Below are 17,008 nucleotides of genomic sequence, written 5' to 3'. Positions count from 1 at the left end.
TTTCCATTCATTTCCCCAGCCCTCTCCCATCAGACAACCATCAAAATGTTCTGTCTATGAGTCTTTCTGTTCTGCTTGTTCATTTATTTTTCTCTTTAGATTCTAAGTCTAAGTGAAATCATATGTCATTTGTCTTTCACTGTCTGACTTATTTCACTTAGCACAATATCCTATAGATACAGCCATATTGTTGCAGATGGCAAGATTTCATTCTTTTTTATGACTGAGTCATATTTCATTGTATGTATGCACTATTTTCACTTTATCCATTCATCTTAGGCTGCTTCTATATCTTGGCTATTATAAATAATGCTGCAATGATATAGGTGCATATGTCTTTTTGATTTAGTTTTTTTTAAAAAAAAATTCCCAGAAGTGGAATTGCTGGTTCCTTCTTTGTCTTGTGTTATATAGCCTTTGTTTTAAAGTCTATTTTGTTGGTATAAATATTGCTATTTTAGCCTTTTTTTGTTTTCATTTTCATAAAATACCTTTTTCTATACCTTTATTTTCAGTCTGTGTGTGTGTCTTTCAATCTGAAGGGAATCTCATGTAGACAATATATGTAAGGGTCTTGTTTTGTTATCCATTCAGCCATTACATGTCTTTTGATTGGAGCATTTAATACATTTGCATTTAAAATAATTGGTGATAGATATGTATTTATTGTCATTTTATTATCCATGTTTTAGACCTTTTTCTTCTTAAAGATTCTTTAACAATTAGTGTATTACTGGTATGGTGGTGTCATCACTCTTTCAGCTTTTTTTTGTTTGGGGAGCTCTTTATATGTCCTTTTATTCTAAATGATAGCTTTGCTGGGTAGAGTAATCTTGGTCATAGGTCCTTGCTTTTTATCACTTTGAATATTTCTTGCTACTATCTTCTGGCCTGCAAAGTTTCTGTTGAGAAATCAGCTGACAATCTGATGGGAGCTCCCTTGTAGGTAATTAACTGCTTTTCTCTTGCAGTTTTTCAGATTCTGTCTTTTTCTTTGATTTTTGGCATTTTAATTATGATGTGCCTTGGTGTGGTCCTCTTTGGGTTCATCTTGTTTGGAACACTCTGTGCTTCTTGGACTTGTATGTCTATTTCCTTCACCAGATTAGGGAAGTTTTCTGTCATTATCACTGTTGATTCCCTGTAATGTATTCTTCATTACACTTAGGTCTTCATTTCTTACTGTTTCTTTATGTTTTCTAGTTCCGTTTTTATGTTCCTTATCTTTGTTGAAGTTCTCAGTAAGTTCATCTTCTCTTTCCCTATGTTTATTGAACATCTTTATAACCAGTGTTTTGAACTTTGCATCTGGTAGATTGCTTGTTTTCATTTTATTTATTTATTTTTCTGGGATTTTTTTCTGTTCTTTCATTTGGATATATATTTTTTTGCCTCCCTCCCCCCATTTTGGCAGCCTTCCTCTGTTTGTTTCTGTGTATTAGGTAGAGCTGCTACGTTTCCTGGACTTTGTATGGTGGCATTAATTAATAGTGTCCTACAGGATCCAGTGGCACAGCTTCCCCGATCACCTGAGCCGGTCACTCCAGGAGAGCTTCCCAGCTCCCCAGAGTGGGCAGTGTACATCTCTTTGTTGTAGTTGAGCATTGATTGCTATTGACACCTCAGTGGGAGGAATTTACCTCCAGATCAGTTAGCTGTGAGGACTGGCTACCACCACCATGGAGGATCAGCTGTGTAGGCTCTGACACCATGGAACAGGACTTACTTCAGCTGGGCTCTGATGCCTTCTGAGCCTGCTCCTTGAGTGTGTTGCTCATGAAGGCAGTTGGGTGGTGCTTTGATGTGTTCTGAAGCTGTCCACCAAGTGTGCTGACTCTGGGGCCTCCAGGGAGGAGCTGGCCAAGTTTGGGGCCACCTGGCATGAGCTACAAAGCAATCTGAAGATGGCTGCTATTTGTGCTGGGCTTGGAGGTGCCCAGGAGAGGCCAGCCTGTGAACCAAGGCTGGCTGCCACTATTGTCAGGCCTGGGCCACTAAGTGAGAGGTATGACACATATCAAGGCCAGATGCACTTATTTGAGAGATTTTAGAAAAGTCCGAAGCATGAGCCAAGAGAGGCCATTTGTATGGAAAAGCCACTGGATATGCATAGATGGGCTGCAGTTGGGTGGGGCAAGGTCTCAAGGAATAACCAGGGTGGGTTTAACAGTGTTAGCCTTGTTGATGAAGACTCAGATATGGCATTGTCTGCCAGCTCTTTGGGAGGAGGGCTCAGAAAAGGAACAATGACCTCTGCCAGCACTTCTATCTGGAAAAAAGTTGTTCTTCAGCTCTTGTCCAAATGCCAGGCAATTAGTTCCTCCTCATAGGTTCCTGCGCCATTTGAGCTGCTGTCCCAGCACTGTAGCTCAGAGCAAGTAAATCTGTTCTCCTGTGGGCCCCTTCAAGAGGAACACTTGGGACTTAAGCTGTTGTCTGTCTCACTCAGCCACAATCCCTGTTGGATTTACAGCCAGAGATTATGAAGACTTCTCTTCATGGTTTGGAACCCTGGGCTGTGTGGCCTGGTGTGGGGCTGTAGTCCAGATAGTCCTTCTGATTTTTATCTGACACACGTGGGTGTGGGACCACCCCCTTCCACATCTCCACCCCTCCTAACAGTCTTTTTTTCCCTTCTGCCAGTCTCTGTGTGGTTGTGAAAGGAATCAAGTAAAAAAAAGTCAGACAATAAAAACTACACTTGCCCTGACCAGATGGCTCAGTTGATTGGAGCGTCATCCTGTACACCAAAGTGTTGTGGGTTCGATTCCTTATCAGGGCACATACCTAGTTTTGGGTTTGATCCCCAGTCAGGGCACATGCGAGAGGCAACCCATCAATGTTTTTTTCTTACACCATAGTGACAGAATTTAACTTGAAAAAATCCATTTGGCACCACTGTATACAAAAGAGGCTTTTCAGTTCCTGTGATTTCTTCAGATGACACAGACTTTAAAATTTTTTTCTCTACAACAGCACCATAAAATACATAGTTTACAAAATAATTTATTTAGTACAGTGTAAAAATGAAAGGGTCATTATATGTCATATTTGAAATAATCTGTTTTTCAGGTAATTCCTTAAACATGCTAGCATTCTAAGTAATTATGAAGGATGGCTGATTGTAAGTGTCAACATGGAGAACAGTAATAAGTGAACGTGTACTATTTCCCATTCTTAGCTGTAGACTGGTTTACTTGAGAATATCCACATTTAGTGCTCATTGTGTATCATTTTTGTGTAGTTGATTCTTGGCCCTTAAGCTGTAGTAAACCAGTAAATTTTGAAAATAATAAGTTTATGAATTAGACTCTGGTGCCATGTTGGGCCTTGAGATTGTGTCTGGATTTCCATGGTAGATACACATGATGTTTTAGCTTAGATGGCCTTCTTTTTGAAGCAACTGAAGGAACTTCTAGGAAACAAAATCACTCAAGTCTCCTTGAACATTGCCATTGAGCCTCATGCTTATCATATTTTAGCTGACCAAAGAGCAGATTAATCTTGAATCATTCTGTATATTTGGTCAAAGATTTTGAATTTTTGTATTAAATAGTGAGTTTAAAAGAAAACACTCTTCTTAAAATGAACCTTTAAGAGTAAAGATTTAAAATTTTGTATTTTCTGAAAATCTATTATAATCAATAAGCCTTTCAATTTAAAATTTCTGTAGTGGTTTTAGAAATTACCTTATAATTCTGGAAAAATACCTCATTATAATTCAATTATGTGTTAGAAGTGACATATATTTGGCAATTAAGTATTATTCATATCTTGTTATACAGAATATTAACATAATTTTTAAGATTTAAATATAATTAAAAGAACCAACCTCTTCTATCTCCCTTTAAAAAATAATTTTCTCAAAAAATTCTCTTATAGGTAACAGAAATCCAAGACTGGAGTGCATCAAGCCCACATAGCGCAGCATATGTTCTCTGGGATAATGGTGCTAAGAACCTTTACAGAGTTGGCTTTGAGGGCATGGTAAGTCGTAAGAACCACAAAAGAAAATATTGGATGGATGAAAGAAGGGAAATAATTGTATTTTTGAATTTTTTTTTAAAATTTTTTTATTTTGCATCCTTTTTTTCTTTATTTTTTTAAATTTTAATTTAATTTTATTGTTTAAAGTATTACAAATAGTAGTACATATGCCTCTTTTTTTTCCCCCCATTGACCTTCCCCCGGCCTCCTCACCCTCCGGCACATGCCCTCACCCCACCCCCACAGTGTCTTGTGTCCATTGGTTATGCTTATATGCATGCATACAAGTCCTTTGGTTGATCTCTTACCCGCCCCCCCCCCCCCCCAACACTCCCCAGTCTTCCCGCTGTACTTTGACAGTCTGTTCGATGCTTCTCTGCCTCTGTATCTGTCTTTTTGTTCATCAGGTTATAATGTTCTTTATTATCCATAAATGAGTGAATTCATGTGGTATTTTTCTTTCACTGACTGGCTTATTTCACTTAACATAATGCTCTCCAGTTCCATCCATGCTGCTGCAAATGGTAAGAATTCATTTTTTATAGCAGCGTAGTATTCCATTGTGTAGATGTACCATAGTTTTCTAATCCACTCATCTGCTGATGGGCATTTAGGCTGTTTCCAAATGTTAGCTATTGTAAATTGTGCTGCTATGAACATAGGGGTACATATATCCTTTCTGGTTGGTGTTTCTGTTTTCTTGGATATATTCCTAGAAGTGGTATTATCTGGGTCAAATGGCAGTTCCATTTTTAAATTTTTGAGAAAACACCATGCTGTTTTCCACAATGGCTGCAACAGTCTGCATTCCCACCAGCAGTGAAGGAGGATTCCTTTTTCTCTGCATCCTCTATAGCCCTTGTCATTTGTTGATGATAGCCATTCTGATAGGTGTGAGGTGGTACCTCGTTGTTTTGATTTCCATCTCTCAGATGATTAGTAACTTTGAGCATGTTTTCATGTATCTCTTGGCTTTTTGAATGTCCTCTTTTGAAAAGTGTCTGTTTAGATTATTTGCCCATTTTGTGATTGGATTGTTTATCTTCCTTTTGTTAAGTTGTATGAGTTCCCTGTAAATGTTGGAGATTAAACCCTTATCGGAGATAATATCGGCAAATATGTTCTCCCATGCAGTGGGCTTTCTTGTTTTGTTGATGGTTTCTTTTGCTGTGCAGAAGCCTTTTATTTTGATGTAGTCCCATTTGTTTATTTTCCCCTTAGTCTCTCTTGCCCTAAGATCTGTGTCTGTAAAGATATTGCTAAGACATATGTCTATAATTTTGCAGCCTTGGAGTCTTGTAGGATTTTTATGGTTTCCTGTCTTAGATTCAAGTCCTTTAGCCATTTTGAGTTTGTTTTTGTGTATGGTATAAGTTGTGATCTAGTTTCATTTTTTTTGCATGTATCTGACCAAATTTCCCAGCACCATTTATTGAAGAGGCTGTTTTGGCTCCATTGTATGCTCTTTCCTCCTTTGTCAAATATTAATTGAGTATAATGGCTTGGGTCAATTTCTGGATCCTCTATTCTGTTCCATTGGTCTATATGTCTGTTCTTGTGCCATTACCAGGCAGTTTTGAGAACTGTGGCTTGGTAATATAGTTTGGTGTCTGGTATTGTGATCCCTCCAACTTTGTTCTTCTTTCTCAGGACAGCTGTGGCTATTCGGGGTCTTTTTTTATTCCAGATGAATTTTTGGAGAGTTTGTTCTAGATCTTTGAAATATGCCATTGGTATTTTAATAGATATTGCATTGAATCTGTAGATTGCTTTAGGTATTATGGACATTTTAATGATGTTGATTCTACCAATCCATGAACATGGTATGTTCTTCCATTTGTTTATGTCTTCTTCTATCTCTTTTATTTAATGTCCTATAGTTTTCCGAATACAGGTCTTTTACATCCTTATTTAAGTTTATTCATAGGTATCTTAATTTGTTGGTGCAATGGTAAATGGGATTGTTTTTTTCATTTCTCTTTCTGTGGGTTCATTATTGGTGTATAAAAAGGCCATAGGTTTCTGGGTGTTAATTTTGTATCCTGCTACATTGCCAAATTCATTTATTAGGTCTAGTAGTTTTTTGATGGAGTCTTTGGGGTTTTCTATGTATAGCATCATGTCATCTGCAAATAAGGACAGTTTTATGTCTTCTTTTCCAGTTTGGATGCCTTTTTTTAAAAAAAATATATTTTATTGATTTTTTACAGAGAGGAAGGGAGAGGGATAGAGAGTTAGAAAGATCAATGGGAGAGAAACATCGATTAGCTGCCTCCTGCACACCTCCCACTGGGGATGTGCCTGCAACCAAGGTACATGGCCTTGACTGGAATCGAACCTGGGACCCTTCATTCTGCAGGCCGACGCTCCATCCACTGAGCCAAACCGGTTAGGGCCAATTTGGAGCCTTTTATTTCTTCTTCTTGTCTGATCGCTATGGCTAGTACTTCTATTACTATGTCAAACAGGAGTGGTGAAAGTGGGCATCCTTGTTTTGTTCCTGTTCTTAGGGGAAATGGGTTTAGTTTTTGCCCAGTGAGTATGATGTTGGCTGTAGGTTTGTCATATAAGGCTTTTATTATGTTGAGGTATGATCCCTCTATTCCCACTTTGCTGAGAGTTTTTATCAAGAAAGGGTGTTGGATTTTGTCAAATGCTTTTTCTGCATCAATTGATATGATTATGTGATTTTTGTCTCTCTGTTTATGTGATGTATCACATTTATTGATTTGCGGGTATTGTACCATCCTTGCATCCCTGGAATAAATCCACTTGGTCTTGGTGTATGATCTTTCTAATGTACTGCTGAATCCGATTTGCTAGGATTTTGTTGAGGATTTTAGCATCTATGTTCATCAAGGATATTGGCCTGTAGTTCTCTTTTTTTTTGTGGTGTCTTTATCTGGTTTTGGGATTAGGGTAATGCTGGCTTCATAGAAAGAGCTTGGAAGTGTGCCTTCCTCTTGAATTTTTGGGAATAGTCTGAAGAGGATAGGTTTTAGTTCTTTGAATGCTTGGTAGAACTCTGCTGCAAAGCTGTCCAGACCAGGGCTTTTGTTTGCTGGAAGATTTTTGATCGCTGTTTCAATATCTTTGGTAGTTATTGGCCTATTCAGGGTTTTTGATTCTTCTTGGTTGAGTTTTGGGGGTTTGTATTTTTCTAAAAATATGTCCATTTCATCTAGGTTGTCCTTTTTGTTGGAATAGAGTTGTTCATAGTATTTTTTCATAATCATTTGTATTTCTGTGGGATTGGTTGTTATTTCACCTCTTTCATTACTGATTTTGTTTATTTGGGTCCTCTCTCTTTGCTTCTTGGTGAGCCTGGCTAGAGGTTCATCAGTCTTGTTTATCCTTTCAAAGAACCAGCTCTTGGTTTTGTTGATCTTTAGTATTTTTTTTTTGGGTCTCTTTTTCATTTATCTCCTCTCTGATCTTTATTATTTCCTTCCTTCTGCTTATGCTGGGCTTTTCTTGTTGCTCTCTTTCTAACTCTTTGAGTTGTAGAGTTAGGTAATTTATTACCATTGTTTCTTGTTTTTTGCAGTAGGCTTGTAGAGCTATGAACTTCCCTCTCAAGACTGCTTTCACTGTGTCCCATAGATTTTGGATTGTTGTGTTTTCATTGTCATTTGTTGCCATGATGCTTTTTATTTCTTTGATCTCTCTGGTTATCCAGTCATTGCTATTTAGCCTCCAGGTGTTTGATTTTTTTGTTTTTATTGTAGTTGATTTCTAGTTTTATGCCATTGTGATCTGAGGAGATGCTTGATATGATTTCTATCTTCTTGAATTTGAAGAAACTTTGCCTGTGATCCAATATATGGTTTATCTTTGAAAATGACCCATGTGCACTTGAGAAGAATGTATATTCTGTGGCTTTGGGGTGAAATGTTCTGGAGATGTCAATTAATTCTATCTGATCTAGTGAGTCATTTAGGATTGATGTTTCTTTGCTGATTTTTTTATTTAGAGGATTTGTCCAATGGTGATAGTGGGGTATTAAAGTCCCCTACTATGACTGTATTGCTGTCAGTCTCTCCCTTAATATCCTCCAGAAGTTTTTTTATGTACTTGGGTGTTCCTATATTGGGTGCATATATGTTTACCAGAGTTATTTCTTCTTCTTGGATTGCTCCCTTTAGTATTATGAAGTGGCCTTCCTTATCTGTTGTTATGTCCTCCACTTTGAGATCTAATTTGTCAGATATAAGTATTGCTACCCCAGCTTTTTTTTCATTTCCATTCACCTGAAAATTTTTTTTCTATCCCTTCACCATCAGTCTGTGTGAGTCCTTTTTTCTGAGGTGGGTTTCCTGTAGACCGCAGATATATGGGTCATGTTTTCTTATCCACTCAGCTACCCTATGTCTTTTGATTGGGGCATTTAATCCATTTACATTTAAAGTTATCATTGGCCCTACCCGGTTTGGCTCAGTGGATAGAGCATTGGCCTGTGGACTCAAGCGTCCCAGGTTCGATTCCAGTCAAGGGCATGTACCTTGGTTGTGGGCACATCCCCAGTGGGGAGTGTGCAGGAGGCAGCTGATTAGTGTTTCTTGTCGATGTTTCTGACTCTCTATCCCTCTCCCTTCCTCTCTGTAAAAAATCAATAAAATATATTAAAAAAAGATAAAAGAGACACAAAAGACATTTTAAAAAAAGTTATTATTGATAGGTACTTGTTTGTCGCCATTTTTATTTTTTACGCCTGTGTTCCTTCTTTGCTTCCTATTTCTTCCTTTTACAGCAGACCCTTTAGCCTTTCTTGCATTGCTAGTTTGGTGGTAATAACCCCCTTAGTCCTTTGTTGTCTGTGAGGCTCCTGATTTCACCCTCAATTTTGAATGATAGCCTTGCTGGGTACATTAGTCTTGGATTCAGACCCTTCCTTTGCATTACTTTGTATATTTCATTCCATTCCCTTCTGGCCTGATTTGTTTCTGTTGAGAAATCAGTTGCTAGTCTGATGGGGGATCCTTTGTAGATAACTTTCTGTCTCTCTCTGGCCACTTTTAATATTCTTACTTTGTTGTTGGTGTTTGCCAGTTTAATTATAATGTGCCTTGGCCTTGGTCTTTTGGGGTTCATTTTGTTTGCAACTCTGTGAGCTTCTTGGATTTGTGTGAGTTTTTTCTTCCCTATTTTAGGGAAGTTTTCTGTCATTATTTCTTCAAACAGGTTTTCTATTCCTTGCTCAGTTTCCTCTCTTTTGGTACTCCTATTATGCGGATGTTGTTTCCTTTCGTGTTGTTCCAAAGTTCCCTTAGGCTCTCCTCCTGTTGTTTAAGTTTTTTTTTTCTAGATGATGCTCTGCTTGGGTATTTTTTCCTACCTTGTCTTCTAGCTCAGTGATGTAGTGGTCTGCTTCTTATAGTCTACTGTTGATGCTTTCTGTTGAGTTCTTTATAGCAGTGATGTCATTTTTCATTTCTTCTTGGTTCTTCTTCACTTCCTCTTGGTTCTTACACATATTGTTGAATTTGTCTTCCATTCTTTTCAGTGACCTTATGACCATTTCTCTGAATTCTTTCTCTGACATATTGCTTGCCTCCACTTCGTTTACTTCCTTTTCTGGTGATGCCTCCTTTTCTTTCATATGCGGGCTGTTTCTTTGTCTCCTCATGATCTCTCCTCCGGGTGTCTGGTTATGTAGCTCTCTCTCTTCTTTCCCCTGGTGAAATCTGACCTTTCCGTGAGAAGGTGCAGAGCTCCTCTGAGTCTGTGTATTCGTGCTGCTTAAGATCTGGTGTTCCTGGGTTTGCAGCTGGTCCCTGGTTGCAGAGTCCTGGGATATATAGGCCTCCGATAACAGCCACTCTCCCCTTCAAGATGGCCCGGACTCCGCGGCAGAGCCAGTTGCTCTGGGACAGATTTCAGCAGCAGTGGAAACTGCTATGATCAGGGGAGCCCCGTCTGGCAGTCCCCAACAGTCCCTTGGAGTATAGCTGTCCCTCACCCACAAATATACACTCCCTGTACATCCACACACTCTCCTTTCATTCTCTCACTCACATACCATCCTGCAGTCTGTCTTCCCATCTGCAGCCATCTTCCTGAATTTTTTCTTTTGTCATCTCTTTTTGTCAGAATACAGACATCTGAATCATCATTAATATATAAGAGGAGGGGAAATCTATAAACTTGAAAATTTAATAAACTTTCATTTTTACTATATTTGCTTGAACTATTGAATAGTCAGTGTAAGAATCTAAGACTTAGGATCATCTGTAAGGCTGCTCCTTGGCAGGGGCATGGAAAATAGTATTATAATGAGATTTTATGTATACTTGCATTCTAGGCTTTGGTGGCTGATCCTATATAATAAAAGCCTAATATGCTAAGTGTCTGGTCATCCGGTCATTTGTTCAACCAATCAAAGTGTAATATACTAATGATATGCTAAGGCCGCTCAACTGCTTTCTCTGATGTGCACTGACCACCAGGGAGCAGATAGTTGACCGGTTGACTAGTCATTATGATGTGCAGGGGGCAGGCTCTCTGGTAGGTTAGCTTGCTGCTGGGGTCTGGACAATCGGAACTGAATGAGATGGGCTGGACACACCCTAGAGCCCTCCTGCGGTCCCTCCCCGGCTGGCCAACCTCCTGCATCCCTCCCTGGCTCTGATCGTGCACCGGTGGGGTTCCTTGGCATGGCCTCTGCCCTCTTGCATTCCAGGACCCCTTGGGGGATGTTGGAGTGCTGGTTTCGGCCCGATCCCGCAGTCCAGGCTAAGGGATCCCATTGGTGCATGAATTCGTGCATTGGGCCTCTAGTAAAAATATATATTACAATAGATGTTAAAATTAATTTTTTTGTTTTTGAGGTTTACCCTAAGGTTTATTTTAATAATAAAGTATAATAGTAATGTAATAGTTGTGTAATCAATACTTATATTCAAGCACTCTATTTCATGTTTCTAAAATATAAAACAACTGCCCCTCTGCTTTTTTTTATTATAATATTATTGACCATATTTCTGATGCTGTACTTTGCAGTCCCCATGGCTGTTTTGTAACTGCCAATCTGTACTTCTCAATCCCTTCACCTTTTTATTCTGAGAGTATGTTTTGAATGAACATTTTTTCTGTTTTAGGTATTGAGCTATACTTGACGTTTTCAAGAGTGATTTTTTTGTTTTCCTTCTTAGTCTGATCTGAAGTGTGTCCAGGATGCCAAAGGAGGTTCTTTCTACAGAGATCACTGCCCTGTGCTAGGTGAGTTAGCAGAATGGAGGAAATAACTAAATAATGGGTCAGAATTCATGGAATCATTAAAATATTTAAGTGGACTTTTAACAAATTAGTTACCATTAAAGCTATTTGAAGAGATATTATTTTGGTCTTATTTTGGTTTTAAAGAATTTGTCCTTTTTAAAAATATATATATATATTTTTATTTCAGAGAAGAAGGGAGAGGGAGAGAGAGATAGAAACATTAATGATGAGAGAGAATCATTGATTGGCTGCCTCCTACACACCCCCTACTGGGGATTGAGCCCACAACCTGGGCGTGTGCCCCTGACTGGAATCTAACCTGGGACCCTTCAGTCCGCAGGCCGATGCTCTATCCACTGGGCCAAATCAGCCAGGGCAAGAATTTGTTCTTTTTAAATGATTTATGTAGACACTGAGTTGTCATATCTTGAGAATTGACATGCCATTTATGTCATAATATATTTGAAACTTTTTCTTTTAACTGTAAACTTATTATTGAAAAACTTTGTATTAGATATTACTTCTCTTCATTATAAGAATAGAATCTGACAATTTAAAGCTTATGGAATCCTTAGCTTATGGAATCTTTCCTTTCTAATGCAAGAACAACTCCCAAGATTAAAGTAACATAATAAATATAATTTCACTTATCATTAAAATAAAAAAGAATAAGAAAACCAAAACTACCTTCATTTTATTGATTCTTTATTGTTGTCATGATGAACATTTACCACATTTATCTGATTAAGCCTTTAGTCTCTGAATGCTTTTCTTTCTCATGTAGACTCTGTGTTCCTCTTTCTAAATCATTGGATTTGCCTTTTTGATAAAAAGTGCTCTTTTCTTGAATGACACCTTATTATTTTTAAAGGAGAATATAGAAGAAATACATATGTTTTTGCTGAGAGCATCCATTTTTCTTGCTACCAGAAACTTTCTTGCGATCCCAGGTTTTGGCACCAAAAAAAGTAACTCTTATGTCTTGCCTTCACACGAAAAGGATAGAACCAACATGCTCATTTGTATCTCTCATTGTAGTGTTTCATGATTATGAATCTTTGAAGTCCTACAGCTTGTTCTTGTTTAAAAATAATGCAGTTGCATGTTGTTGCTATAACTTTTTCCTTTGTTAACCCCCTCTGCAATTACAGGTGAGCAGAATGGCAACAGAAATCCTGGTGGGTTGCAGATTGGTGACCTGGTAAATATAGACCTTGACCTAGAAATTGTACAGTCTTTGCAGCATGGTCATGGAGGATGGACTGATGGCATGTTTGAGACTTTAACTACAACTGGAACTGTTTGTGGCATTGATGAAGATCATGACATTGTAGTACAGTATCCGAGTGGCAATAGGTTGGTGCTATTTCTTAATTTTTTCAGTAATGGGAAATAAAGCTAGAGAAAAGAGTCTTAAAGAAAGCAAATAATCTGCTATAACCAAAGAGTCTGTAAAGGTAGCTCTCAGTAGGTAAAAATCCAGAATATGTTGGTAAGGTGGAAGGGAATAAATGTCAAGAAGTATGTGTGTGTGTGTGTGTGTGTGTGTGTGTGTGTGTGTGTGTGTGTGTCTCCTTCAGAGAGCAGAATATATTGTGTCATCGTTAGGTCCAAGTATAGCAGAAAGTTTTGTGTTCACAATGAGTCCATTTATCCTGAATGAGAAGGATAAAATTAATACTCTTCTGGCCCATATCTCCAGGGTTATATCTTGATAACACAGCTTTCCCTGCCACAGACACATACACACATACTAATCCTTATCAGCAACATAGAGTTACATGCATTTTCTCACTTCTTTTCCTGTGCACATACCATTCCCTTCATGCAGAATACCCTTCCCTCCTTTATCCCCTCTTTCTCTGGATTAACTGGTTTGCATCCTATAGATATTGAGCTTAGTTAGATATTTGGGAATCTCCTCTCTTCTTCTGCTCTCCTTGGTGTATGCATACATTATTCATCTGTTTAGCTCTCCTGTTATCTATTAAAATGATTATTTATTTGACCTCTAGGTTGCGAGTTTCTTGGAGACTGGGCCTGTACCTTTTATGTATTTGCTCTTTAGGCAAAATATGTCTAATTTACTTGTATGTTTATGACATTTTAAAGAAAAAGCAGTAGTTAAATTAAATAATTGTCCAACTTTATTGCTGACATGTACATAAACTCTGAGGTTATATTTTTCTGCTTTTTAAATTTTTTTATTTTTCAATTACAGTTTACATTCAATATCTTTTGAATTAGTTTCAAGTGTACAGCATAGTGGTTAGACAATCATATACTTTACAAAGTGTTCCCCAATACTTCCAGTACTCACCTGGAACCATACATAGTTATTACAATATTATTGACTATATTTCCTATGCTATATCTGTGACTATTTTGTAATTACCAATTTGCACTTCTTAATCCCTTTATCTTTTTCACCCAATTCTTCCTGAGGTTCTTTAGGGAATTAGAAAAATTAACATTAAGTTGCTTACCAAAGTATAGAATTCTAATTGTATTCAGATTTTATACATGATTAGAGGCCCGGTGCATGAAATTCATGCACTGGTCCGGTCCCTAGGTCTGGCTGGCGATCGAAGCATGAGCATCTGGTGTGGAAGGGCAGGTCCCAGCTGACCTCTGGGCCCTGGGCATCACCTGGGCCCTATTCACCCCCTTTCGCCTGATTCATTGGGCGCCCTTCTGGCTCCCTCAGTACCTGGGAGCCGGGTGGCAGCCCCCACCCCTTCTGCCGCTGCTGGTTGCCGTCTGCAGGGCGATCTGCAAGGCGATCGGGCCCAGCTTGCACCCGCCTTGACCTGGTGCCACCCGCTCACTTGCTCCACCATCCTGCTGTGGTCCCACTCTCGTTGGGGCCCATTGGTGCCAGCAGTGCCTCCACTGCCGCCTGCTGTCAGCACCATGTCTCCCACGCCCGCCATGTTCTGCGCCGCCCCCTGGTGGTCAGTGCACATCATAGCAAGCGCTTGAACGCCCAGTCAAACTCCCGGTCGAGGGGACAATTTGCATATTAGGCTTTTATTATATAGGATCATGTCAAGAGATGCAGAAAAAACATGACAAAATCTAACACCCTTTTATGATAAAAACTCTAAATGTTAGGTTAACACAAATTAGGATGATTACTTGCAGAATTCTTTCTTGGGCAATGGTGTTAGCAGTAATAATGACGTGAGTTTTAGAAAATAACTTCTTTTTCTTCTTTATTCAACAAAAGTTTATTAAATACTAATTTATGAAATACTGTGTTGGGCCCTGTGATTAGTGGTAGGATTATAAACACATTAAGACATGGTTCTCTGCTTTGAAGAGGTTTTACTTTTAGTTTGGATAGACAAAACCAAAAATAAGCATTAATGTGTTGTAAGTAATTATGAGAGTGAGTATTCAGGGTATTCTGAAGGTACAGAAGAAGAGTGATCATTTCAGTTGGGCAAATCATAGAAAAACTTCAGAGAGAAAATTACATTGTGCATAAGATTGGAAGATCAACTCGATTTTCACCAAGGAGGGGGAGCACTGTAGGCAGAGGGAACAACTTAAATAAATACTGCTGTGTTCAGGCACTATAATAGATCTGGTAAATTTTGGAATATTGAGTGAGATAAAGGGGACTGTGATTGATGAAGCCACAAAGAAAACTTTGTGTATGTGATTTTTATTCTTAACTGATCAGAGGCACTTCTTTCTCTTTATGGTTGTTTTACAAAGCAAAGTGTATATGGTTACAGAATTTTAGTAAATAAGTTTTTTTATGTTGTGACCACTCAACATCTATACTAATAAAAGGGTAATATGCAAATGGTCTGGACACCCTCACGTGTAAACGACTGATCAGCAGGCTCTATGTGCAGCAGGCTCAGGAGGGCAGGGACTTGCAGTGTCAGGGACTTGTGTCCTGCTGTCACAATCCATCACCAGGAGGCCTGGGGCCTGGTGGCTGCCTCTGTGCGGCCTGGGGGTGGGGCCCAGAGGAGGCCTCCGTGCGCCTGTGCCAGGGGTCCGGAGGCCTCTGTGCGGCCTGGCCCGGGCACGGGGCCTGGCGAAGGCCTCTGCGCTGCGAGGCCTGGGGGTCCCTCGGCTCTGTGTGGCGTGGAGGTGGGACCCCTGGTTATGGCCTACCTCTTTGGAGCAATCCATTGAGGAGCCCCGGATGGGTGGGCGGGGCCTACCTCTTTGGGGCGATGGATCATGGGGCTCCTGCACTGTGACAGGGCACAGACCAGGCTGGGGGCCCTCCGCCCCCCGAGTGCATGAATTTCATGCACCAGGCCACTAGTCTTTTATATAATAACTAGAGGCCCGATGTATGAAATTCGTGCAAGGGGTTTGGCCCTCGCAGCCCCTTGCAGCCTCAGCTGGCCCTTGCAGCCCCGGCTTTGTCCGGACAGTCATCTGGAAGGACATCCCAGAAGGCTGTACAGTCTAATTAGCATATTCTTTATTATATAGGATGACCCTATTATAAAAGCTTATTTGACTAGGGAAACTTTTATTTATTTAAAAAAATATTTTTATTGATTTTAGAGAGGAATGGAGAGGGAGAGAGAGATAGAAACATCAATGATGAGAGAGAATTACTGATTGGCTGCCTCCTGAATGCCCCCTACTGGGGATGGAGCTCGCAACCCTGGCATGTTCCCTTGACCAGAATTGAACTCGGGACTCTTCAGTCCCCAGGCTGATGCTCTATCCACTGAGCCAAACCAGCTAGGGTGATGATGGAAACTTTTATCTTTGGAGTTGGACTAGGAGATATATATATATTATGATACAATTATTTGGTAGAATGTTAAGAAGAAGTCAGAACCCAAATTTGTTTTGCTAAAGTGATTACAATCATGTACAATACCCATCCATGACAAGTTAAAACTAAATACTATTTTTAGCCATGAGATTGGCAATGATATGGAGAAATGGTGTACTCTGTAGAGCAGATTGGCTCTATTTATTAGAATTGTAAACAAATTGTATACTTTAATTAGGTAATTCTTCCAAGAATTTCTAATGAAATACTGACCCCATGTGCACAAGGATGTTTATAAAGAGATGTTCTTTATAGTATTGTTCGTAATACTGTAGTGAAAATTTGGAAATACTTTATTTTTTTAAAAAATATTTTTATTGATTTCAGAGATGGAGAGAGTGATAGAAATATCAATGATGAGAGAGAGTCATTGATTAGCTGCTCCTGCACACTCTAAACTGGGGATCGAGCCCACAACGCAGGCATATGCCCTGACCGGGAATTGAGCCGGTGACCTCCTGGTTTATAGGTTGACACTTGACCACTGAGCTATGCCGGCTGGGCGGAAATACTTTAAGTAATTAGTGTTTATCCATGTTATAGAATACTCTGTGGCCATTAAACTGAAATAAGTAGTTCCATGTCTGTGACATTGATAAATAAATCTTCCCAGGTACATTCTCTGAGAAAAAAGAAGCCACAGAATTATAATTCCATTTATGGAAAAGAAAACAGTTTTTTTCCTACATTATAATTATCGCTTACATATTGATAGATATGCACGGATTCACAATGTAGTATTAATAGTGGCTTCTAGTGGAGTGGGGAATGGTGATCCAAATGTGTGTGTAATGGAACTGTCATTTGTCAACAAAAATTATCAGTATCAGTTGTGGAAAGAGAAGAAACTTTATTCAGGTTTACAAATCTAGGAAATGCAACCTCTGGTGAAAACTGAAAGTGTTATATTTCATAGAGAAAGTTCCTCCCTGGTGTCTGTGAATTTTTATACAAATGAGAAATTGAAATTGCAGAGTTCTGATT

At 39.1% G+C, this 17,008-nt stretch overlaps 1 protein-coding gene across 1 annotated transcript in view; it reads left to right on the top strand.

Annotated features, from left to right (window-relative positions):
- MIB1 (MIB E3 ubiquitin protein ligase 1) overlaps positions 1-17,008 on the top strand; it is a 132,765-nt gene that overhangs the window by 31,036 nt on the left and 84,721 nt on the right. The window contains exons 4-6 of the mRNA XM_059706485.1: positions 3,883-3,987; positions 11,139-11,205; positions 12,357-12,561. Coding sequence (XP_059562468.1) covers positions 3,883-3,987; positions 11,139-11,205; positions 12,357-12,561 — 377 coding nt within the window. The remainder of the gene's footprint in view (positions 1-3,882; positions 3,988-11,138; positions 11,206-12,356; positions 12,562-17,008) is intronic.

The sequence above is a fragment of the Myotis daubentonii genome, chromosome 8 (genome assembly GCF_963259705.1).
Source record: "Myotis daubentonii chromosome 8, mMyoDau2.1, whole genome shotgun sequence".
In the NCBI taxonomy this organism is placed as follows: Eukaryota; Metazoa; Chordata; class Mammalia; order Chiroptera; family Vespertilionidae; genus Myotis; species Myotis daubentonii.
The sequence above is the reverse complement of the archived record's forward strand: the minus strand, read 5'-3'. Positions and strand labels throughout refer to the sequence as shown.